Source organism: Peromyscus maniculatus, chromosome 7 (genome assembly GCF_049852395.1).
Source record: "Peromyscus maniculatus bairdii isolate BWxNUB_F1_BW_parent chromosome 7, HU_Pman_BW_mat_3.1, whole genome shotgun sequence".
NCBI lineage: Eukaryota > Metazoa > Chordata > Mammalia > Rodentia > Cricetidae > Peromyscus > Peromyscus maniculatus.
Genome location: NC_134858.1, coordinates 85925825 through 85951268, shown reverse-complemented (window position 1 = coordinate 85951268; position 25444 = coordinate 85925825). Strand labels below are relative to the sequence as shown.

Sequence of the window (25444 nt, the reverse complement as noted above, 5' to 3'; positions counted from 1 at the left end):
CTGATTCTGTTTGCAATGGGCTGAGATTACAGGCATGTGTCACTGTTGGGCATCAGTTTTCTTCATCTGGAGAGACAGCTCAGTAGTTAAGAGCACTTGTTCTAGAAGAGAACTCATGTTCATCTTCTAGCATTCACATGGTGTTACTCCAGTTTCAGGGTGTCTGAAGCCCTCATCCTTGGATAATACACACACAAGATGCACATGCATACATGCAGGCAAACCACTAGCATATGTGAACTAAAACAAAGAAAGAAAGAAAGAAAGAAAGAAAGAAAGAAAGAAAGAAAGAAAGAAAGAAAGAAAGAAAGAAAGAGAACAAAAACAAAAATCTCTGGAGGAACAGCAGAGGTCCTGGCTTGAGAAGAAAGAAATACAAGTCTAGAAGAGTTTTACTATAGAAGTCTCTAGGAAGACTCAAGCTACATTTTCTTGCATATGACACTGAGGGAAATCATATGTAGAGAGAGAAACAGCATTAATATGCAAACAATATTTAACTTCAATCAAGTTATCAGAAAATAACAAGGAGATTCTGACCTAGGCCAGTAGGTCATTCTTCAGTGACAGGGTCCTTGAGAGAGAGGATGAGGGGATCAGAAGGTAAAGAGACAGGTAAGGTTGGAATGAGGAGGTCTTACACAAGCTGTGTCCTACGCCAAGGAAACTTGTTAAAAAGTGCAGCATCCTATATACTGTTGTTAGGGGAGCAATGGGACAGAGTCACAGAGACTGTCACATATGAAACAGAGTCAGCACAGACTGTCACATATGGACAGAGTCACAGAGACTGTCACATATGGACAGAGTCACAGAGACTGTCACATATAGACAGAGTCAGTAGACACTGTCACATATGGACAGAGTCACAGAGACTGTCACATATGGACAGAGTCAGCAGGAGGCTAATCAAGCAATGTTGCCCAAAGGTAACACAGCGTATCTCAGAGCATTTCAGAGGGTGAGCACAGTGGCCTTGGCACTGATAACTCCAGTCTCTTCATCAGGGAAAGCCAAGTTCCCAGGAACCAAAACCTTAACTTCTTCAAGGCCCAGGCCTCAACCCCAGACTGGTCCTGCCAAGTTAACTCCTGAGCAAGGACAAAGAAAACTTTAGCTTGATCAACTCTCAAAAAGATCAAAGACAGGCTCCAAAAGACATGGCTAGCACTCTTCAAAGGCACAAACTCTTAAGAGGCAAAGAGAGACAGCCTAGAGTGAGGGCACCAAGGGGTGTTGATGCCCACATTCACTGTCATGCTGGGGAAGAGATTTGGGGGTTCTTATCTTTGCACTTCTCTTCTCCATGTTGGGCTTTACCCCAGGCCTTGGGAGCATGAGAAAACAAACTGTACCACCCAGCTCTGCTCCCAGCCCTGTAAACTCTTCTTGAGACCAAGTTTTTAAAGAGCATATTTGCAGGACATAATTTGTTTTCACTAAAGATAAAGTTCAGGATCTCCATCAAAGAACTTTTACATCTGTTAGTTTGGTGGTGGACACATGATGAGCCACCAGAACGTCCTTCTTACACCTGTACATGGTGACACATCCCAAACACTGAAGGAAAAGTTGGTCACATGCTCTTCAAGGCTGCCTCCTGAGCTGCACTCTAGACCAGGCATGGGAACTTGGAACCAAGCCCTGGAGAGCTCCTTGCTCAGGGCTCCACACTGTCTGGACAGGGCCCTGATGGAGGAAGCACAACATGTCCAGAGGATGGAGAGGAGTAGGCCCAGCTGAAGAAATGGTTTGTGCAGGGCCTGGGCTGCAGAGGAAGACTAAAGTACAGGAGCTAGAAGAACAGGGACTCAACATGAGCCCAGGGAAATGGCCTGGGACAGGCAGGCAGCTGAGGGCTTCCTTCCTTTCAGGGCTGGGACATTAGACTCAGTTTTAAGGCAACAGCAGTCCTCAGCGGCACTCCTGATTCAGCCCTTGCTGTGCACTTGAGATCTCCCCATTTTCTTGAGCAAGTCTTCCCATTGCTTTCCTGGGACACTCGCCTTCCCACAAGGTTTGTTTCTTCCTCTGCCATAAGTTCACAGCCTGAACAGGGACTCATCATGGGCCGTGTTCAAACTCATCCCTGTAACTGAGACTGATGCCTGGACCTGAGATCCTGTGCTGGTGCACATGAGCATCACCCTGAAGGGCAGCACTGCCAATTTGTCATCCGTTTTTAGAGAAGTGCAGTGCCTCTAGAGGATTGAAATCCTAAAGTTGAAAAGAAATTAGCAGTGTATACCAAGATAAAAGAGGCCAGCCCTGGTAGAGTATCAGACTCAGGCAAGTGGCATGCATCTCTGAAGCCAACCAGGTCATCAGGTAATGATTAATAAAGATGTATGATCCAAAGATTATCACTAACACCACAAGTGAGCACGTCAGTCTGTCCATAAAGTCAGTGGTAGATGTCCTTGTTTGTGGATAAGAGCTGTGAGTCTGAACTTGGCACGAAGTATCAATAATTCTCACTAACTTGGAAATGGCTTTACCAATGGTGACAAGGCAATTTTTCCACAGTAGTAACTGCAGGGATACAGTCTGCATTGAGACCCAGAGCATGCTGGGCCAGACTGTTGATAGTCCTCTAGGTGAAGTTAAGTGTGGATTGTGAAATTCCTTTCTATCCTTCAGCTCCTGATTAAAACAGGACAAAGGTTAAGACAAATATGCTCTTACATGATATTAGATTGATCATTAGATTCAATAAGCAGGGGCCAGTGTAACCTGTACTTCAGTTAGCCTTGAATTTGGGACAATGTCTTAATTCTGAAATTTAAGGCTACTTAACACACTATCCTCCAAAGTCACTAGTGTAAAGTCACATTTTAGTGTTAGAGTTGAGGGTTCTGTGGGTTGACTCTGTGATTCCATTTATGCTTCTAGTATGGTCTGATCCCTTTGTTTCTTCTTTTCTTGACCAATGTGTTTCATTAGGGTTGTTCACAGGAGCATGGATGACATGTTATTTAGAGACTCATAAGCATTAAACCATGAATCCATTAAAGGACTCTAGCTCTTCAGTAAGGCTGGTGGCTTGTGAGCCTCCCCCTGATTTATCTCATTTCTAGTCTGTTATGAAACTCTGGAATCTTGAACTCTGTGGGAGACTATGGGAGTGGCTGTTCCCTATTGGTCCCCACCCCCTTGTTAGAATGGTCACCTTATTAAAGCAGCGTCCACACTCATCTGGAGTTGCAGCTCGGGAGCTGAGTGGAAAGGAAACCTGGACTCTCACTAGGTGAGTTCTATGTTCTCATGTCTGCATCAGTGGAAAATAGCTTTTCAGTGCTTTATTTATTATGTATTAATTAAACAGAACAGCTGGTTTTATTTTGTAATTTCCACTCATGTATGTTATATACTTTGATCATATTCACTTCTCACTACCTTCAATTTTTACCTGTGTTTGATTTCTAGTTCATATGAATTATTTTATGAAGGAGCTTTTCTCCTTCTCTTTTCCTCCTCTCTTTTGGTCATCCCCCATTCCACCACTCCTGTCCTCCATCCCTCCTCCCCCTCCCCGTCCTTCCTTATCCTGGTCTTCATTCTTCTCTTCTTCTGCTACTTCCCTCATCTCCTACTCCTTCTTTTTCTCCTTCTGCTTCTCTCTCTGTTCCCTCTTTCCTCCCCCTCCTCTTTCAGAATCACTGAACCAAAGGGTGGGGTTTAATGTATTTGCAAGGGACTCTAAATGATGGGATTAGGATAATGAGGAGTAGACCTGGACTGTCCTCTCAGGGAAACCTAAGATCAATAGCATTCTTCTCTTGAATTGCATGTGCTAATCTCACAGAGAACTTGCAGATTCCTCCCAGGTGAGAACTTATATTTACCCAGACTCACCCAGGTCACGCTCCCAAAGCACTTCCCCAGTTGGGTTTTCTACCACATTTGTTTCTGTCTTGTGGAATCTAATTGCTTTGATGATTCTCTTTAAATAGCAGAATGGCTATTTCACATTTAGGATTTGTTACTTTATCTGAATATTTAATTGCCCAACACAACCTCTGTTATTAAATGGTAAGCCCAAGAAAGAAAATGGAAAAGAAAAGTGTGACTATTGATCCCTGGGAGATCTGAGGACTCCATCATATACCAGGGAGAAGTTGTCTACTTATTTTCTCTGTGATCACAGATGTGTATAGGAGGGAATGAATGGGAGACCAGAAAACAGTTTAAAATCCTGTAAGAAGACATGGCAGGAAGAAATGAGTCTGTAGAAGAGGGAGGTTAAATACAAACTCTGACACTAAGCAGTTATGTGGCCAACCCTATGCTAAGGTTCAGAGCATTCCTCATGAATATGGAGAAGGCTAGCAGTTCTAAAACAGGGAGGTTAATGAGAGAGAGCCACACAGCTCAGCAGAGATGTCGTTTTTAAGGTGTAAGTCACCATATGGCTGCAAGGCAAGTGATACTGAGGAAAGGCTGCAACCCAGGGAAGATAGGATGAAAGTCTTTGAAAGCCTCAGAATCTCAAAGTCCCTGTGAGGTCCCCAGGACAGAAGCTGTGCAGAGCAAACTACAGCTCATGGAATAAACAAAGAAAAGCACACACAGAAAAGAACAGATTGCTATCAAGTACCTGAGAACACTGTGAGGTGCCCATGAGAAGCAAGTGTAAATTGAGGGCAGGGTGGCCGACATCTGAGGGGTAAGAATGTTGCTGAGGCCTGGTGATACTGACCCAGTAGACGGAGCCCACCAGCTCTAGAGGATCTGGTGTCTTCTTCTGGCCTTTGCAGCCACTGCACCCATGTGCACCAACAGACAGACAGAGAGACAGACAGACAGACAGACAGACACACACACACACACACACACACACACACACACACACACTCATACACACAGAGTACTTTTTAAAAGGCAGACTCTGAAATTTCCTATCACATCACAAGTTAAAGCACTACCCATGATCTACTCACTGCTCACTGTGCAGGAACTGAGCTGCACTCTCAGGGTCTCCTCAGCATGGAACTGAATGGACATCCTCTCTCCTGCAAATGTGTGACAGGGACAGCTCCTCACCAATAACTTTGTGGAGATGAAGTAAAGTTCCAATGAACAACTGCTCATTACATGGTGTTACTGCATCAACCGCTCTCTTGTGAACACTGAGCAGGGTCCAGTGTTCAGTGGGAAACAGAACTGCAACCTAGAGACGAGCCATTCTTCTGGGAGAACTAGGGTTTGACACAGCCAGGGTGACACAAAGCCATCGACATCTTCTGAACTGAGCAGCCCAGGGACCAAAGGACTGGGGAGGAACTTTGTCTCATCCCTCTGTGATGGCTCTGCTACCCAAGGTCAACAGAATCCCAGTCCTTTATTACTAGAGGATCAGGGCTGCTCCGTTTATGTCCTCAAAGAGAAGGTGAAAGAACCAAGTCAACCCCTTGACAGGCTGTTCAGTGTTCTCTCAGAGATCGGGCTCAATTTCAGTTTCCCGAGACTTAATCAAGCAGTTTCTGGGAGGGCCATAAACAAAATACATAGTCCTTGCAGTAGCTCCCTTTCTGTACATACTCTGACCTGTTCAAGGTTCAGCCATTTGTTTACTGTCTGGGACCCCTCAACAACCTAGAGCTACTTGCATGGGTCAATGCGAATGTGCTCAGCCAGCCAGATTCCATGGCAGCTCAAGGACAATGCCGGGGACTTCTCCAGGCCTTCCCTCAAAATAATAAGTGCAGTAAATTCAATGGTTACAAACCCTCAACCAACCATATGAGGGCAAGGCTTGTACCATCCTGTTTGCAATTTTTCCCTTTAAAAACCCCTCATCCTGAGAGCTCAGGGCCATCCTCCTCCACCCACTGTGTTGAGTGTTGGACATGGACCAAGCCTTGGCTTGTTTATTATCAATAAACACCTTTGTGTTTTGCATTGGATATTGGCTCTGTGGTGGTCTTCCTCAGGGGTCTCACAACATCGACACAACAAAGGCACATGGCCAGCTGAGACCTGTTTGGTGCAATTGCAGGTTTGTGGTCACTGATGGATGAAAAATTAGTCAACAAGGCCCTTCTTCGCCCCCTGGAAGCTGCCCATGAAGAAGGCAGACCTCCCTCCTCCAGTGTTGTGTTATTACTCACATCTCAAAGCACAGTCTCCCTGGCATTGACCTCTTTGCTTTTCCTTCACAGTCAGTGAAACCACAGTTGCTGCCATGGCTGGGAAGCCTGTACTTCACTACTTCAATTCCCGGGGCCGAATGGAATATATCAGGTGGCTGCTGGCTGCAGCAGGGGTGGAGGTAGGTTGTGCATTGTGCTTCTGGAACCAGACCGGCTGTACTCTTACTGATAAAAGAGCTTCCCTTCCCTGGTTCTCATCATAGAATGTGGACACCAACCCCACAAAAAATGATAATGAGAAGAGATGGATTGATTTGAACAAATGAAAATCTTATTATGCTCTCTATCAAAGAACACATTCATATTAAAAGATGTTTTCAATAGAAAAAAAACAAATAATTATTTGGTTACTTGCTGATTTGAGTTAAATCAAGGTAGAAAAGGAGATATTGGAATAGAAACGTGAATATTGGCTATTAGGCCATACTCCTTGATTATTACAGATTACGTTAAGATATTGTGATTTTAGGTGTGACACCTAAATACTTTTAAAAAGTGTTCTTATGCAGGGTTGTGGTGGCACCTGCTTAATCTCAATACTCAGGAGGCAGAGGCAGGCAGACCTCTGTGAGTTTGTGCCAGCCTGCTTTACAGAATGAGTTCCAGGACAGTCAGGGCTGTTTCAAGGAGAAATCTTTCTCCAAAAACCAGAGGGGGAAAAAGAGTCCTTACATTTGGAGATTCGTGGTGAGGTATTTGTGACAGGGACGTGTGACACCTCAGCTCTGACATTAAGGTCAGAGTCACAGAGAAGATGGGCACAGAGGTGAACAGGGTGACTTTAGCTGGTGGTTGTTGGAGATGGTGATGATGGATGGAGGCTCTTTGCACCTTGTGCGCAGTTTTACAGCACAGACCCAGGAATTTCCATGATAAAAATTGTTTAGAGGGGACAGGAGACTGAAGTGATGGCTCAGTGTCAAAATCCAATACTGTTCTTGCAGAGGACCAACACCGGATGCTCACAACCGCCTGTTACCCTAGCCTCAGAGGGTTCCCGTGCCTCTGGTCTCCATGGGCACTTACACTGTCTCCCTCTACACTCCTAATAATAGAAAAATGTTAACAGTGGTAAACTATACAAGAGAAGCTTGATGGAATTAAATTAAAAATATGCACCACAAATGGGAAACCTGACACAGAAGGCAGTAACAGCCTGCCTGTCAAAACTGATCAATACTCAGTAATCAGTTTGTAGAGACCATCAAATGCCAGGAAGAGGCCTGGTCGGGAGGGTAGAGGTGGTGAATAAAACAGAGGCCCCATCTTCAGGTGGCCCCCATGTCTATGAGCTTTCAGCTAAGTGTGTGAGTGGCCCCAGTGAGGTGTGGAAGCAACATTCTAAGGTTCAATGTTTTCCTTTCCAGTTGTAGAGCAGAAAGTTCTGGTAGGCTTTAGTGCTGTCCTCTAGAGGTGTCACTGGGAAAAACACTTCCCAGTTCACATAGGGCAGCTCAGTAGTTGGCATTTCCTAAGAGGAAGTCAGGGACACTTCCTGAGATCTTGTCCTCAGGAGGCTTGAAGGATGAAGTGGTGTCCAGTGAAGGCTGCTTTGGTGTCTTCCCTCAGTGTCAAGGCAACATGTTTACCTCAGCCATGGAATCACACATCCATTCCTAAAAGAATAGGGAGGGCTTCAGCTGGATCCTTTCTGAATGAAACGGTGCATAAGAACCGAGACACACTAGTGCCAGTCCAAGAGGATTGCTTTAAATAATTCAATAATTGGGTGCCAGTGTCTTATGCCAGCTTTGCGGTTCAGGGTTATGTTCTAAGCCACTGGACTGCTGATTCAGCACAGGAGGAGGGGGTGGGGCATTTGCATAGAAGCCTTCCTGTTCCATGTCCCAGAGTGACTGAGAAGGCAGTGGGCAGGGGCTATTAGAGACCCTGGCTCACACCTTCCAGACTCAATGTGCCCACAGGCCGCCCATTGACCTCATCACCCTCACACCCATCAACACCATATAAGTTCAGATGCCCTCCCTGATGACGTCAGCATTCTGTGCAGCACTTGAAAGCTGTGGAAGTTGTCCACACTCACATTTCATTCCTGTCAGTTCAGTCCGGGCGGTTATGGAATCATCCACAAACTGCTTCACCAAGCAAGGAAAAAGCTGATTTTCAGCTTTTCATGATTGAAAAGTTTCTTTAAACTGAGAAAAGAAGAGAGTGGCTTATTACTCTAGAGGGCAGGAGAGAGGGCAAGGTGACTAAAAACTAAGCCTCATGGGTTCAGATCCAGAGTGGGTTTTCATTGGGTATGTGTATCCTCACACAAAAATAAATTAATATGTATACATAAAACAAATAACTATCTAAAAAATATAATAACAGCCCCAAAATATAAGCAAGTTTGATGTGGGCCTAGAGTAATGGTTTGGTTGTTTTGAATTCTTGTTGCACATACAATGTACTATGATTCCCAGCACCCACATATGACAGTTAAAACTGTTTACCACCCCATATCAAACTGAATCATAACCTCTGGCTTCCAGCATCTCTAAACTCTGAGATGGGTGTTTTCACATGCATACCCCCACACACAAACACACTTTTAAAATTTGTAAAACTAAATCCTGAATTAAAAAAAAAACAACCAGGTATTGTGGGTCATACCATGTGCCATAATGAAGACCCAGAAAGTTCTATTCTGTTATCACTGAAGTTAACAGGCTTTGCTGAGAGTTCAAACACTCAACAGTCCATTTCTCAGTGCTGGTCCTTCAGTGAGATCACTCTATTCTTAGGACATAAGCAGGAACATAGTGGGGTCAGGGAGGAGGAACACTACAAGAATGAACAGCTGGCTGGGCATTGGTGGCGCACGCCTTTAATCCCAACTCTCGGGAGGCAGAGGCAGGAGGATCTCTGTGAGTTCAAGGCCAGCCTGGGTTACCAAGTGAGCTCCAGGAAAGGCACAAAGCTACACAGAAAAACCCTGTCTCAGAAAAAACAAAAACAAAACAAAAAAAAAAACCAAAAAAAAAAAAAAAAAAAAAAAGAATGAGCAGCTTCGTTATGTTCATCACCCTGTTGTTGATGGATCTAATCTGAATTTGCAAGTGGCCAGGTTCAGATGTTTTTGTGTCTACAGCAAGTTTTAACTTCTGCAGATGTACTACCAGACACAGACCACTCAAGTTCAAAAGTCTACAACAACACAGAATGAGCTAATGAAAATGCATTTATTTTTCTGTCTTCAGTTTGAAGAGAAGTTTATAGAAAGTCCAGAAGATTTGGAAAAGTTAAGAAAAGGTAACACTAAGTATCCATATGTTTTCAATGTGGTGCCTAGTAAAAGGTTTAACAGATGGTGATGGTGGTGGGTGGTGGGTTGGAATAGTCAAGAATGACAGAGTGATATGATGTAGGTGGTGGGTTTCCTTGAGTGCTCTGAAAATGGAAACAATGATAAGAGAGAGGAAATTAGTTTCAGCAAACATTTGTCTGGTGACCGGTAAATAAATGTTTTCTTACTATTTCTGCATCAGACTGAGCTATTTCATTCAGGCTCACTTTCATTCAATTCTACCTTCGTTTTCTTCACCCACAATGCCCAATAACCACAGAGGTACATGGCCATTGATTAAATCGTGGGTGGACAAAGAGCAGGGATAATTTTCTTGAGCATTTTCATTATACCTACTGATGAGTTACTATCACCCCATAAATACAGCCTGGAGGAATCAGTGGCTCACTACACAGGAAACTGTCATACACCTTATGTCTTGAAGATAACTAGATTTCCAAACTCCCTACATAGCTCTATTTGCATGATGGCCCTCTGCTGTCCCTCCTAACTCTCAAATGTATCCGGAGACAAGAACTGAACATAAAAACATGCATGAGAGATATAATATGAATCTGGATAGGAAATAACAGTGAATGAGCAAAGCTCAAAAGCCAACAGAAGATTATGAAACAAAGAGAAAGTAGGAGATAAAAATAAATGGGATTTTAATTAAAGACTGGCTATCAATCATTTATCTTTCCTTTGCATGATTGGACATTTCAATACAACTTTTCTGTTCCTGAGAAGTGAGACTTGAACACTTCATAGACCTCTTTCCATTCTTCTTTCAAAGATGGGAAACTGATGTTTGACCAGGTGCCCATGGTGGAGATTGACGGAATGATACTGGTGCAGACCAGAGCCATTCTCAACTACATTGCCACCAAATACGACCTCTATGGCAAGGACATGAAGGAGAGAGCCCTGTACGGTACATTTCCTGTTATTACTCCAAGGGGAAACAAAGGAAGGAATTGGTGTCTCCACCAATGAGCAAGAGGGTGGCAGGCTTTGATTCTAGGAGCAGGCTGGCTCTTGATATAAACACTTAGTCCAAGTATGGAAGAGTCCATGGAGGAGAGGGAGGAGCAGCTGGGGTGGGTTCAGGTGAGTGTGACTGTAGCAGAGGATGATGTTGCCATCAGAGCATGGGGACAGAGTTGCAAAGTTGATGGTCCATGGACCCTGAGCATGGTGGAATCAGGACTCCAGGTGCTCAAGGTTTCAGAGACTGGACCTCAGCCAACAGCTTAGGACAAAGGACACAGGGCTTGAGGCTAGAGGAGGAGTCCTAGGAAGGGAAGGAGGAAGAGGCTGCTTTCCACATCCCAGGAGTAGTAAAAGTGCAGAGCAAGACCTGAATTGCCAGCCAGTTCTATGGACTGGTCAACTCAATGAGCCTTAGACAGACCGGTTCTCAAGGACCTAGATTACCTGAAGCATTTAATTCAGAACTAAAGCAACCAGGCTGAATGTACCACCCATGCTGGGACTCATTGTAATATGACAAAATCCTTCATTCATAACCCACTGTTTATGAGATTTGAGTTGCTCAGAGAGCTAAATGTGGTGCTAGCCAGAAACACTAGTGTTGGAAACATATGTCCATGAAAAGAGAGACTCGGCTTTAATAGTAAAGAGAAGCACTTTAATAGTGCTTGTATAGAAATACACCTAACAACATTATTTATAATTTTCTCATGGTAGACTCAGCCCAGATATTCAGTAATAGAAGAAAGAGGAGCAAAACTTATAATTTTAGCCATGAAAATATCTGAAGTGCTGAGGGACGCAGAACAAAGGTCAAGTGTGGACACTGTATTATATAAAGAAGGAGACACCAGGGCACATGCTCCATGGTTCATTCCATAGGAAACGTTCCTGTCCTCCCCATGGAAAAGAAGGAAGTGGGTCAGCACCTTCTGGAGCAGCTGCCACAGGGGCGGGATTAGAGGTTTGAAGGGAGTGAGGATCAACCTCCTCTAACACTGGAGGATGTTAACATGCTTAGACCGCTACAGATTCATGGAAACACAGAATACCACCTTTCTGGGGGCCAGCAATGGTAGCATGTGAAAATGTGACAATAAAACTCTTTTCCAAAAGAGCTGTGTGAAATACAGTTTAAAGAAGGGAACACATGTGTCCTTTGCTGTGCTGTGGGTCAACTGAATAAAGAAATAGACCAGTCTTGACATAAGTTAACAAGGCCAGAGTCTAGGAGCAGTGTGTGGAAGACATACAGATGTTCTTCATCAGAAAAGACTGGAGAACCTCTAAGACTGACCAAGAATGACTCTGGACCATGCAGCAGAAGGAGAGATGCACAGAGATGCATCTGATGCTTCAACCAGGGCTCTGTGTTGAGCTTACATGGGAGTCAGAGTGTTAGCTCTAAGAATCTCAACAGGGTTGTTAAGAACATATTTTGTCAGAGAGAGTTTAAAACAAGGGAAGAGAGAGAGAAGGACAGAGAGAGAGAGAGAGAGAGAGAGAGAGAGACAGAGACAGAGACAGAGACAGAGACAGAGAGACAGAGAGAGACAGAGAGACAGAGAGATAGCTATAGAATTTGATGGTTTTCTTCTGGAATGCCAGTGATGCTCTTTGTCCTTGGGATGGGCCATGAGTGTAAAAAAAATTCTAAAAGTGTATCTGAACTGTCATGATATCCTAGAAGGAAAGTTAAATCTGTTAAATATAAAGATAATAACCCACTAGAGGTGAATAAGCTTGCAAACACATTTCAGTGTAAATTTCTCAGGTTTTTAGATTAAAATGTAAAATAGTGAATCCCAGAAAACCCTGACCATTTGGACAATTTTGTCTTTCAGGATTGACATGTATACAGAGGGCATTATAGATCTGATTTACATGATTTGGCAACAGATTAAATGTCCCCCGGACCAAAAAGAAGCCAAGATTTCCATGATAAAAGACAGGACTAAAAACCGGTACTTGCCTGCCTTTGAAAAGGTAAGTGGGCTCTTTGAAGTCAGGGGACACTGAGTTCCAAGGACAGGAGAAAGGTAGAGTCTGGGAGAGAAAGGTTGCTGCAGTGCTGACCTTCCATGAGCCTCTCTGTGCAGCACCCTACTCCACATGGCACTGTGGAAAACAGCCTGTGAAGGAGCCCTGCATGGTCAGTCTAGGGGTCAGTATGCAACAGGGTTCATGGCCTCAACCAGAACTTGATCTGGGAAAGCTGAGCCACACCAGGATGGACCCAGATCCTGCAGAACACAACAGGCTTCAATGCCAGAGCAAACTCAGAAAAACACAGATGGGAAAATATTCTGTCACATCACACAGGGAGGCAGAGAGTGACTGGCTGTCAGGAGAATATGATAGTGCTTCAAAGACAGAGGGGAAGTGCCTAACAAGGACAGGGATGGAGGGTGGAGAGAAGGAGGCTGATGAAGTGATGTTAACAAAAACTGATCTGGCTGAATTGGGGTCACAGATACCAGGCTTGGAGGAAGAGCCATGCACACTCAGCAAATGAAGGTGTGTCAGTGACATGGAGTGCCTCTCTTAGTCAGGGCTTCTCTTTGGAGGAAGATCAAGAACACTTCAGAACTATTTATCTTCTGTCAAGTAAAAGATAAGAACAGAGCTATGATCCTAGAGGATAAGTGCATCCTGGACATTCCTGAAAGACCTGACTTTGACCCCCATGTTACAAAGCATCACCTTTTTTTCATCCTTTCACTGAAAGTTCATTCATGGCTATCTCTGCTCTGTGGGAGAGTTTTAGAGCCTTCAAGTCCTCACACAGCCCTCTAAAATCAAGGCCCTGTCTCGTAGAACATAATGTCCAGCCATCTCAGCTTACTGCACATGGCGTATGAGATTCATAACCTCCATGTTCACGATGAACTATGTACTGAGAACATTTGATGCTGTCTTTTGTATTTTAAGTTTTTCTTCATTTTTCCTTTTTTTTTTTTAATTTTAAACAGGGTTTCTCTATTATGTAGCTCTGGCTTTTCGGGAACTGTCTATGTGGACTGGCCTTGAGCTCACAGAGATCCACCTGCCTCAGCCTCTTGAGTGCTGGGATTATGTGTGTGTGCCACTGTGCCTGGTTTCCTTTTGTTTTTGGATGTGCTAATTATATTTTTCTCTGTAGACATGTACAGTGTGAGAAGGTGATCACAATGCCTTTATAGTTCTTCACTTGTAGCTCATGACGTAAGAATGGCTTTTCCTTGTGGTTATCTGTGATTTTCATATTGCTGGGATATTTAAGTAAATGCCATATGAATGTAACTAAGACAGTATTAATGTCCAATATTCACACAACCAGAAATGTTGAAATCAATGTTAAATAAATATGTAGCTACCAATCAGATAACAAGATTAAAACCATATGATGTCGGTTTGCTCATCTGTCAACATTCACATGTTATCAGTACAATGTTACAGACTCCAACTCAGGTCACCTTGCGCAATTCAGCATGTCAATCATGACACAGTGAAGGATGGGAGTCAGAGCCAATGCTGTAAAGGGGAGGATGTGCTGTAGTTCAGTTGGGGGTACTTCAGATCCCAGAGACCTAAGGAGAGCAGTCAGGAGAATGCAGACACGGGATGTTCTCTGTGACTGATGCTCCCTGCATGCGGAGCCTCTGCCCAAGAGAGATTGAACAGGGGACAGGGAGAGGAAAGTCCTGACATTCCAGTGTCCCATCAGCTTAAAACAAGGGGAAGAAACAAGATGTGTCAGGGCTAATCCTTATCACAGGTGGAAAATGTACAGAAGGGTGGGTGGTGTGAAGGCCATAGGAACTGGCAATGGCAGAGAAAGGTCACCTGAACTTTAAAGAGGAGGTTGCCTGCCTGACTTCTCCCTCTCCCTCTTGTATCTTAGGCCTAGAGAAGTGTCTGCACCTCTATCCCTGCCAGGCAAAGGCAGAGCCACCCCTTGGGAGACTTGGGAAAAGTCAGTGGTCCCTGCCCAACTCTATGTTCATAATCTGTCTCCTTTAATTCTGCAGGTGTTGAAGAGCCATGGACAAGACTACCTTGTTGGCAACAGGCTGACCAGGGTGGACATTCACCTGCTGGAACTTCTCCTCTATATTGAAGAACTTGATTCCAGTCTTCTGGCCCCTTTCCCCCTGCTGAAGGTGAGATCACCTCAGAGAGGCAGCCGCACACACATGCCTCTGAGAATATAATGGTGGCCTGTAGTCTTCCTAGGGCCCATCCTCAAGCCTCCAAACTGAGCTACTGGACCCTGGTTTCAGGCATGAAAATTATCTTTTTGTGTATGGAGATTGGAGGCTGGTACTCCAAGAAGAATATTTTGCCTTTTGTCATGAGAAAGATGCAGGAGTTTCCCTGGACCCCTGTTTTTTGCAGGATGCTTCTGGCCTTCATCTTCATCTCAAGTGTCCTCTCCTTGCACATTCAGTGTCTGAGTAGGTCTCTGTCATGCTGATCCCTTTTTTCAGCTCTGACTTCTCAACACTGTGCTTCCCTCTCCACAGCCCCCACCATGCTGTCCTCACCCCCAGGGACCCCATCCTTATCTCCAGGTTGAAAACTGGCTGTGAGTTGCTCCTGGTTAGACTTTGAACTTTTCTGCCTCCATTTCCAACTCAATTTTTCATGTCTTCAGTTTTCTTTGGTAGTCTCTGCTTTCACACCTGAGAGACACAGTGCTCTGTGCTCTGCACCACAAAACCAGACTACAGGGTGTGTCAGGGACCTGAGGAAAAGGTAAGTGGATGTCAAAGGAGGTCTTTCATCAGGTTATTGTGAACTGTGGATTCAGCTAATGGTTTTATCATTTTTCTCATGTCTACACTGGAGCTGTTGTAAGGATGCAGTTGGTCATGTTCTGGGAGGGGCTCAGAGTTTTTTGGATTGTCCACATAAGCCATTCTGACTCTCAGGCTGTGTTTTCTGGATTACAGGCCCTGAAGAGCAGACTCAGCAGCCTGCCCAATGTGAAGAAGTTCCTACAGCCTGGCAGTCAGAGAAAGCTTCCCATTGATGCAAAGCAACTCGAAGAGGCTAGGAAGATTTTCAAATTCTAGGATAGCTGCATTGAGAGAGCCCACAGACACCAGTCTCTGGGGTTTTTAAATAATAAACAGCAATTGTTCATCCTGGTATTTGAGAAAATGAACATGAACAAGGGATATATGCATGGCATGTGTTCAAGTTGTTGACCTGGGATTGCAGGATCACATTCCAAGAAGGCAACTAATAATCATTACAAATAAGAGCAAACGTTGTACAAATGAGGAAAACCTAAGTAAAAAGAACACTGACAAGAGAAAAGACTAACTTTGTACACTCAGTGTCTCAGCAGGTCTCTGTCATGCTGATCCCTTTTCTCAGCTCTGACTTCTCAGCACTGTGCTTCCCTTTCCACAACCCCCACCATGCTGTCCTCCATCCCCCAGTGACCCCATCCTTATCTCCAGGTTGAAAACTGGAGTCACTTTTCTCAGCTCTGACTAACACCCATTGTAGTGACTAACATCGTTGTAGAATGAGCCACATTTAAAGGTAACATTAATTACAAGACAGAGAAATAAAAATGAAAAAAATAGAATAAAAAATAAAGAAAAAATTTGAGGTCTAAAAAAGAGTGCAATTACAGGAGAAGGAATTGGATAACTAGTGTAAAGATATTTTAAAGAAAGACAAAATACCAGAGACAACAAAATTAAATATTTAAAATAGTGAGGGTGAATCTGGAGCGCAGGCTCACAAGTTACACGCACTGGTTTTTCTTGGAAAGGACCAGGTTAGGTGCCCAGCATCTCCATGACATCTCACAACCAACTGTAACTCCAGCTCCGTAGCACCTGATGTCATCTTCAGACCTTTGTGGTCATTGTTCACCCATGAGATACATACATATATATAGTCAAAATATCTCAACATGTAAAACAAATATTTAAAAATATTTTAATAGTAAAAATAGAGAGCAAAATACACATTCAAGCAAAATAACAATAACAGAAAATATCTTTGAAATGTTTGTTTTTATCTGGATGTGGTGGCACATGCCTTTAATCGCAGCACTTGGGAAGCAGAGCTACATGGATCTCTGTGAGTTCAAGGCCATCCTGATCTACATAGTGAGTTCCAGGACAGCTAGAGCTACAGAATAGTGATGCCTGTCTCAAATGAAAAAAATAAAGGATAAATAAATTCAGTCCTTGCCCCACTGGAATCTGATGATTTCATCTTTTCCTTGCAACCTCAAATCTCTAGAGCCAGTCCTGTCCTGAATATCTTGTGTTGAGGTCTAGCCTGGTGGGTCTGCCTAATCCTACTCTCTGCATACCCTCCCCCTCCCTCTGATCCAGCCTGGGCTCCACACCCATTGCCCTGCTGAGCTCCACTTACACTGTCGTCAACCTCTAGCTCAGGCCAGGATGCACATCTTACACACAGGTCCAGGTTCTCCCCTCAACTGTGGGAGACACAGAGATTCTTGTGGTCACAGACAAGCACTAGGGGGACTAGGAAAGCTAAACACATAGGATTGTCCTATCAAAGAGAGTGATGTATTAACTCTTTCCCTTCCAGGGGTCTGGGAATGAATATGGCTAAGAGCCTGGTGACCTTTGAGCTATCTTAGTATCAAAGACTACACTGGATCCTCTACCAGATCTTCATCATGAGCTGTCAATCTATAGAATCCATCTTTATGGAAGATGTCATGTGTACCTTATAAAGAATTCTGGTGTAGTCATGTCTTAAGTTTTATTGCGCATATAGGATATGGTAGAATTCTTTAAAGCCTAATTCTAGGTAGCCTTAGGAAAATGTATCTTAATTATTTTTGAACCTGTATTCACCTTGTTTTTTCAAATATCTTAAGTTATATTTTCTTTTTCAGAGCTGCTTCTTATTTGGGGCTACTTTCTTTTTTTTTTTTTTTTTCTAATTGAGGCGTAATTCATAAAAGGGTACATTGTTTTGATGAGACTTTTTACAACTGTGGCTGGATGTCTTTCTTTAGTCTTCCAAGAAGGGCCATTTTACTTTTTTAGAGTTACTTTTTAAAGTCATGAAGTCAACAACTTGGACTACTATGCATGTAAGTGCTAATGCAAATTAAAGCCCAAGTTGACCTCCAGCAGCAGTTCATTCTATGTTGACCTTGAGAGAACACTTTGCCTGTTAGGATACTGCTACTCGTGGACTGAAATGCTGAAGAAACCCCTCCCCCTATTTTGTTTTTTGCAAAAATCAAGGTGTATTCTAGGGTTTCCTGGTTGACCTCAACAGATAAACTGAGATGATAGTTTTAGTTCAGAAATGATCTGAATGTAGATTTACAGTCTACGTGTATAGCTGGCTAAGTGAGATTGCTTTCACAGTTCTGCATGTATCCCATCGGCTCCCCATTAGTTACTGAACTCTTAAAACTGGTATTGTGTTCATTCTATGTTGACAGTGAGAGAACACTTTGCCTGTTAGGATACTGTTACTCGTGGACTGAAATGCTGAAGAAACCCCTCCCCCTTTTTTGTTTTTTGCAAAAATCAAGGTATATTCTAGGGTTTCCTGGTTGACCTCAACAGATAAACTAAGATGATAGTCTTAGTTCAGAAATGATCTGAATGTAGATTCACAGTCTACGTGTACAGCTGGCTAAGTGAGGTCGCTTTCACAGTTCTGCATGTATCCCATCGGCTCCCCATTAGTCACTGAACTCTTAAAACTGGTATTGTAACATTATCACAATGTTCTGCGCCAATTTTATAAACTTTACAGTGCAATATGTGTTCCTTTTCTGAGGCAAACCAAAGGTATATTTCTCAAGGTTCTGCTGCTATCAGCAGCGTTGATGGAGGATTTTTTTTTCATTTGTAATAGATAGAAATAAACCAGAAAAAAAGAAGAAGAAAAAAAGTGGTGGAGGAAAAGGTGAACACAGCAAGAATACTCAAAAGGGCTGAGAGTTGCAAATGCCAAGAATGGTTTTGCATAGTAAATGGAATAGAACAGCTCTGAACTATAGCTTACTTTTCCTGGTTTGGTCTGACAAAATGATTGAATGCTTTTGTACAAAAATCAGAGTCTTAAAAACAAGGATTTGGTGAGATTGTAAAATGGTACGCCACTTTGGCAAAACAGTTTGGTGGTTGATCAAAATGCAAAACATTGTTACTCTGTTACTCAACACTTCTACCCTTAGGAATATATCTTCAAACTACTGAAAATGTGCACCTATGAAACATGTACATGAAGGTTTACAGCAGTGTGTTGCTAATAGTAAAAAAGTTAAAACAACTCAAATAGCTATCAAATACTGGAGAAAAATAAAATGTGGCTTATTCATACAATAGAATATTATAAGACATAAAAATGAATGAGAAACTGACAGATTAAATGACTTTGGTGAACCTTCATAATTTCATTTGTAGATCTTTCCATTTCTAATTTATAAATACATTTGGGGTTGTAAATTATAAATGTACTGCCTCCTGTCAACATTGTATACTTCTATTTGATGATTTCTGTGTCAAACATTATATGGAAATGTTTCCAAGTATTTTCTGTATTAACTGTGAATGAATAGAACAAAATAAATTGCCTGTGATGGGAAAAGAAAAAGAAAAAAAACTGGTATTGTAACATTACCACAATGTTCTGCGCCAATTTTATAAACTTTACAGTGCAATATGTGTTCCTTTTCTAAGGCAAACCAAAGGTATATTTCTCAAGGTTCCGCTGCTATCAGCAGTGTTGATGAAGGATTTTTTATACATTTGTAATAGATAGAAATAAACCAGATTGCAGTTTTTGTTTTTCTTTTTTTTGAAAATTTAAACCATGTACAAAGTTTCTGGTCAAGATTGTGTAGGATAAGTTAAACATAATTGCATTCTATTAACCAATAGGAGTGTATTTCTTATGCATATAGTTACATTGAAATAAAGTTCTAAAAAGAAAAAAAAGAATTCTGGTGTAGTCATGTCTTAAGTTTTATTGCGCATATAGGATATAGTTTATGGACAGGAATTTTTCAACAAATTTTCTGTGCTTACATAAACTACTCAGAGTCAGACTACCTTCTTCCCTTCCATGGATTGTTGTTCTTCTGGCTGTGGTGTTTACAGAGACTCCCATACCCAAAATCCCACTACAACCTGAATCCATCACTTCTGACTGTACCCAACTCCCAATCCCAGCCATTCCTAAAATCCTGTGCTTTATGCCAGACTGCTGTGTCCACATCAGACACAGAACCAACAAAAGTCTACATACCCAGTTCTCATGGAGAACAATACAAGCAATAAGAATGATAAAGGCAGTATCTTTCCCAAGCCAAATCCAGCAAAACTACAACATGCTCTCCAGTGAGAATGAACCCCAGAATACAGATCTGAAAGAGAAATCACAAATTTCTTTAAAGGATTCTGAGTGGTTAGAGAAGAAACAAAGAAACAGCTCAATGAAATCAAAGAAGAAAATAAATGCTTGGGTGATGTCCAAGAAAACACAGACATGATGGAAATAATGAAGACAAACCAGGATTTGAAAAACAGATTCAGTAGAGAGAAATATTTAGAGAACTCAAGCTGAAATGAAGGCAGAATTGAAAAACTTAATGATCCAATTAGAAAACTCAGGGGAATGTCTTACATATAGAATGGGTCAAGAATAAGAAACTGTATTAGTCCTCAAAGATAAAGTAGAGGGGAGAGATCACACAAAGAATATGAAATTAAAAATATATAAAGAAACATCCAGGAAATGTGGGACACCATGAAAATTCTAACTCTTAATTATAGGCACAAGTGACAGAGAAGAATCCCAGTCAATGGCATAGATAAGATCTTCAACAAGATCATAAAAGAGTGATCCTCAAACTTCCCAGTGCTGTGATCATTTAACACAGTTCCTCATGTTGTGGGGACCCCAAACTCTGATGGACAAATTTTCACACAAAATGGTACTACTTAATTAAAGACACAGCGCAATGACAATCCACCAATAGAAGGGGCTTTCCAGACTCTATTTGCTCCAATAGACAAGTCTTCTTGACAAAAATAAACTGAAAACGAGAAATGAATGACATGCATCAAACGGACTTCACAGAAGTCTACAAAATATTCCAGACACACACCATACAATATAAATTCTAGGTCATGGAAATTTCTCTAAAATAGACCACATCCTGGGACATGAGCAATCTAACACAAGTTGTCATCCAGATAGAGATGGAGGAAATGTTATGGGCCACACCCATAAATAAAGAGCCACAAGCAATTAGCAACTGTTGGGAGAGAGAGACTAATCTTTCTCGGGGATGAATCCCTTGATTGGATCCAATACCAAGTGGTCAACCCTAGACACATACATGTGGGCAACACTAAACAGATTCAGCAGGCTGTATTCCTGTTTGTTTGTTTTTATGTGTATGTAACAGTGATTAAAGAAAAGGAGGCTGTGAATTTGGGAGAGAGGTTGGGAGGGGTGGACACTGGAGGAACAGTAAGGGGGAAAGAGTGGAGAATGATGTAATTATATTTTTATTAAATTTAAAAAAATCACAACAAGGACTGGTGAGGGTGTCACAAGATGACTCACTGGGGAAAGGCACCATCTGCCAAACCTACCACCTGAATTTAATTCCTTCATTCCACACAGTGGAAGGAGAGAATCAACTCCACTAAGCTGTCCTCTGATCTTTATTGATACACTGTGACACACACACACACACACACACACACACAAACACACACACGAGTGCACACTTAGATAAAGCAAACAATATTAGGTCCAGGCTATATTGTTTGCTCCCAGGGTACGCGGAAGCTTCTACCAACCAGGTGAGGATTCTTATCTGAGGGATATTCAATGAATCTAAGCACACTGCATTCTTTAGTCCATTCACTTTATTCTTCTATGGCGATTCTATCTGCACTGTTTCTTTTCTGCTCTCTTACTTAGTTCCTCTCGGCTCTCAATACTTAGATGTCCATAAATAAATGTGAGAAAATGTCTGGTGACAGTGTGAGGAGAGAGGAGCCCTTGTTGACTGCTGGTGTCTTCATCTGGGTTTTGGTGTCAGGGTAATACTGCATCATAATATGAGCTTGGAAACCTTTCTTCCTGCTATTTCATGGAACAGTTTGGGTAATGCAAGTGTCAGTTCTCCTATAAGTTCTGGTAGACTTCTGCTGTGAATCCATCTGCTTCTGGGCATATTTTAGGTAGGAGACTTTATTTTAATACTGCTTCAATCTTGTTGCTGGTTATGAATCAGTTTAAGTACTTTCCTTCTCAGCTTAATTGTGCCACATCATATGCATTTAGAAATTCATCCATTTATTTTAAATTTTCCCATTTACTGGCACAGAGGTTTTTAAAGTATGTTCTTAAGGTTTTCTAAATTTCATGATATTCTTTCTTGTAAGGTTGAAAATCTGTTGTGATTCTCACGTATTTGCCTTTGTATTGTGACTTAATACTTCATTCATGCAACAGTGAATTTTTTCCTTGTTTTCTATGTTGAGTGTTTTAACTAAATCGACATGGAAATTCTTTCCTAGTTTTGTCCATTTGGTTTTCTTTGTGTCTCTTGAGTCCAGATTATCATGTCTTTCTTTGAGTTTGGGGAATTTTTCTCCTATGATTCTATTGAATATATCATTTATGCCTTTAATGTATTCTTCTTTTTCTAGTGCCAAGATTTGTGAATTTGGCCTTTACCTGCTTAGCCATCTCAAACACCCAAACAGAACCTGGGTGTCCACATTTTCTCTTTAGCTGCTGCATCTGTCTTTTGGTGACATTGTATGACAGCCTTTGATAAGGAATAAACGTCACACAGCCAGGACTATGTAGTAAAACCCTGTCTCAAAAAAAAAAAATCAGAAATGTGCAAAGATTCTCTAACCTGTTAAATGTGCTATAAAACAAGATAACTTCTAGGAGTACTTTACACCACACATCCTGAGTTTCCCAAGCCTGGCTCAGCCTGTCCTTTTAAGGCCCCACATTAACACTGCTACTTTGACCTCTCACCTCATAGCATTGGCCACTTTCCACTGGGCTCATTCATTGAACTTCAAGGAGCCCAGATGCTGATGACCTAGGACTTTGAGTTTCAATGTCTTTTAAAATTTAACACACTGTTATATTTGGAATGCCTTTTGACTAATCTATCTTGACTCAGCTACCTCTTTGGTGAAATGCTACCTGGCCAGTCTCCTCCAGAACATTAAGCACTCCCTTGACTCCATGACCTGCTCACTCTCACCTTATGGGTCCAGGAGCTGGGATTCTTAGGATCTGTGGGCATGTGCAACTTCTCTCTGTCTATGCAAATTCTACACAGTGTGTCCTAACCCTAGCTGCCCTGGGGAATTGTGCTCCATGATGCACATTTACATCTCACACTATCAGTGTTAGGAGCTCAGCTTTCCCTCTGAGATAATGGACTCAAATACAAGTCAGTGAGCATGGGTTAGTGAGCAGTTGAATGTAGCATGAATCTTAAAAGTTCTTATTAATAAAATCAAACCTGAAGCCAGTTATCAGGGTGAATGCTGGTAGATCAGATGCAGAACAAGCCACAGCTATCTTACCTTGCCAATTCCTCAGCTGGTCCTGTTTCCTCAGGCTGGAAGGCTCTGAGTCCTCATCCAAAATGAATCTCAGCTGAACTGTGTTGCTCCTAATCCTGAAAACTTAACCAGGCCAACTGCTTCTAGTTTCTGGTCCTCACACCTTATATACCTTTCTGCTTTCTCCCACCACTCCCTGGGATTAAAGGCTTGCTTTCTGGGATTCAAGTCATGTGTCACCAATGCCTGGCCGTTTCCAACATGGCCTTGAACTCACAGAGATCCAGAGGGAGTTCTGTCTCTGGAATGCTAGGATTAAAGGCATGAGTGTCACATTTTTCTAGCCTCTGTATCTAGTGGCTGTCTGTTCCTGACCCCAGATAAGTTTATTAGGGTACACAATATTTTGGAGAACACAATACCACCACATTTCCTCCCTTTTTGTCTAAAAAAAAAAAAAAAGCTTATAACTAATACAAGAAAAACTAATAAGTATATACAATATATACAGTCAAAAATTACATTAACAATATCTAGTCCATTAAGATTTGACAGATTCAGACAAAAAAATCTCCATTATATATATTAACAATGTCCAGTCCAGTAACATCTGATAAACTCAGACCAAAAAATTTTCATTACTTATCTTATTTAAACAAGTAGTTCCGTTTTAAAAGTAGATTCCATAATCTCCCTTTTTATCTTATCATATCCATATTATCTCTTTTTTCTTTTCATAATACATTCAGTAGTCTACCTTTTGTCATTTTTATATCTTCCCATTTTTCTTCAGTGTAGATTCAGTGATCTACCTATTTATCCTATTATTTATGTTTTTCTCGGAGTAGATTCAATGATCTATCTCATATCTTATTCTCTTTTTCTTTTTGCTTTCTAGGATTGAAGATATCTTTAGGGAATCTTGAAAAGAAAAATTTTGGGTTAATTATCAAGTCTTGTATCATTGGTCCAGTCTCTGCATAAAAAGTAACTTCAAGGGCTTGTCACAAGTCCTTGGTCGAGTAGTCTTTCAGGCTGGATCACCTCAGCTAGTCATCTCAAAATTGTCCTGACAAGTTTGTTATCCAAAGTCGATCTTTCCTTGGTGTTAACCAGCTTAATGGCTTTACCATAGTCCATATAGAATCATCTTTGTAGGGTCCTGTCATCCTTTTGAAGATTTCAAAGTTGCTATCAGGCGTGGTCATGGTTCCCTGCAGACGTGTGTGTGTGTGTGTGTGTGTGTGTGTGCGCGCGCCTTGGTTTGTAGCGATCACAGTCTGATAAATGTCTGTCTCTAGAAACCATGAACATTCTTCCCTAGAAGAGAAAATCTTCACAGCAATTTCTCCCCATCATTTGTCTTGCAAAACTTTTCCAAACTGCCCTTTGCTGATGCTTTCTTGTAACACGATGGTCCTGGCAATCCTTCTCTGAACCAGCAGCAGTAAACCCTTTGTCCAAGGTAGCAGCATCATTGCAGTCTGTTACTAGAAGAGGACTCATGTTCATCTTCTATCATTCATATGGTGTAATTCAATTTCAGGCACTGTGACACACGCCTTTAATCCCAGAAAGCGAGCCTTTAATCCCAGGGAGTGGTGGTAGAAAGCAGAAAGGTATATAAGGCGAAAGAAGATACACGATAAGAAGTAGCCCGCAACTTGGAGCAGCAGCCACTGCCTCCATGGTCCCACTGCTGTTTGTGCTTGGGCCCTAGCTGAAGCTTCTCCTTAGCAAGCCTCCTAGGCCATCCTCAAATTTGGGATCCTCCTGCCTCTGTCTCCTTCAGCAAATGCAACCAATGTGCTTCACCACAACTGGCTGAGGGTAGCTCGAGTCTGAGCAGGGGCCCACAAGGCCACAGACAAACAGCTTTTTCATGAATTCGTACCACGAACGTTGGGCACCAGATGTAGCATGAATCTTAAAAGTTCTTATTAATAAAATCAAACCTGAGGCCAGTTATCAGGGTGATTGCTGGTAGCTCAGATGCAGAACAAGCCACACCTGTCTCACATTGCCAATTCCTCAGCTGGTCCTCTTTCCTCAGGCTGGAAGCCTGTGAGTCCTCATCCAAAATGAATCTCAGCTGAACTGTGTTGCTCCAAAGCATGAAAGCTTAACCAGCCAAATGCTTAACCAAACCAAATGCTTCTAGTTTCTGGTCCTCACACCTTATATACCTTTCTGCTTTCTCCCACCACTCCCTGGGATTAAAGGCTCGCTTTCTGGGATTAAGGGTGTGTGTCACCATGCCTGAAATTGAATTACATCATGTGAATAATAGAAGATGAACTTGAGTCCTCTTCTAGAACAAGTGCCCTTAACTACTGAGCTGTCTCCAGATGAAGAAAACTGATGCAGAACAGTGGCACATGCATGTAATCTCAGCCCTTTGCAATCAGAATCAGGAGGAGTCAATTCAAAGCCAATTTGAT

The 25444-nt window shown here is 42.2% G+C and overlaps 1 protein-coding gene across 2 annotated transcripts; it reads left to right on the top strand.

Moving 5' to 3' along the window:
- Nucleotides 1-3102: 3102 nt before the first annotated feature.
- LOC102923399 (glutathione S-transferase A2-like) lies at nt 3103-15570 on the top strand. Of its 2 annotated transcripts, none has more exons than XM_076576798.1 (7): nt 3103-3247; nt 6162-6271; nt 9269-9410; nt 10241-10373; nt 12282-12423; nt 14448-14579; nt 15372-15570. In XM_076576798.1, the coding sequence occupies exons 2-7, from the start codon at nt 6185-6187 to the stop codon at nt 15492-15494; spliced, it is 759 nt and encodes a 252-aa protein (XP_076432913.1). In that variant the 5' UTR covers nt 3103-3247; nt 6162-6184; the 3' UTR covers nt 15495-15570. The 2 variants fall into 2 exon arrangements, with proteins under 2 accessions (XP_076432913.1, XP_076432914.1); XM_076576799.1 differs by having other exon boundaries at nt 3104-3247; nt 9359-9410.
- The last annotated feature ends 9874 nt before the right edge of the window (nt 15571-25444 follow it).

What these genes read in the sequence shown, in the direction of transcription:
- LOC102923399 (XM_076576798.1), top strand. Translation starts at nt 6,185, where the DNA reads ATGGCTGGGAAGCCTGTACTTCACTACTTCAATTCCCGGGGCCGAATG. An exon ending in TGGCTGCAGCAGGGGTGGAG is followed by an intron (nt 6,272 to 9,268) that starts GTAGGTTGTGCA and finishes TAACTTCTGCAG; the next exon opens with ATGTACTACCAGACACAGAC. An exon ending in TTTGGAAAAGTTAAGAAAAG is followed by an intron (nt 9,411 to 10,240) that starts GTAACACTAAGT and finishes CTTCTTTCAAAG; the next exon opens with ATGGGAAACTGATGTTTGAC.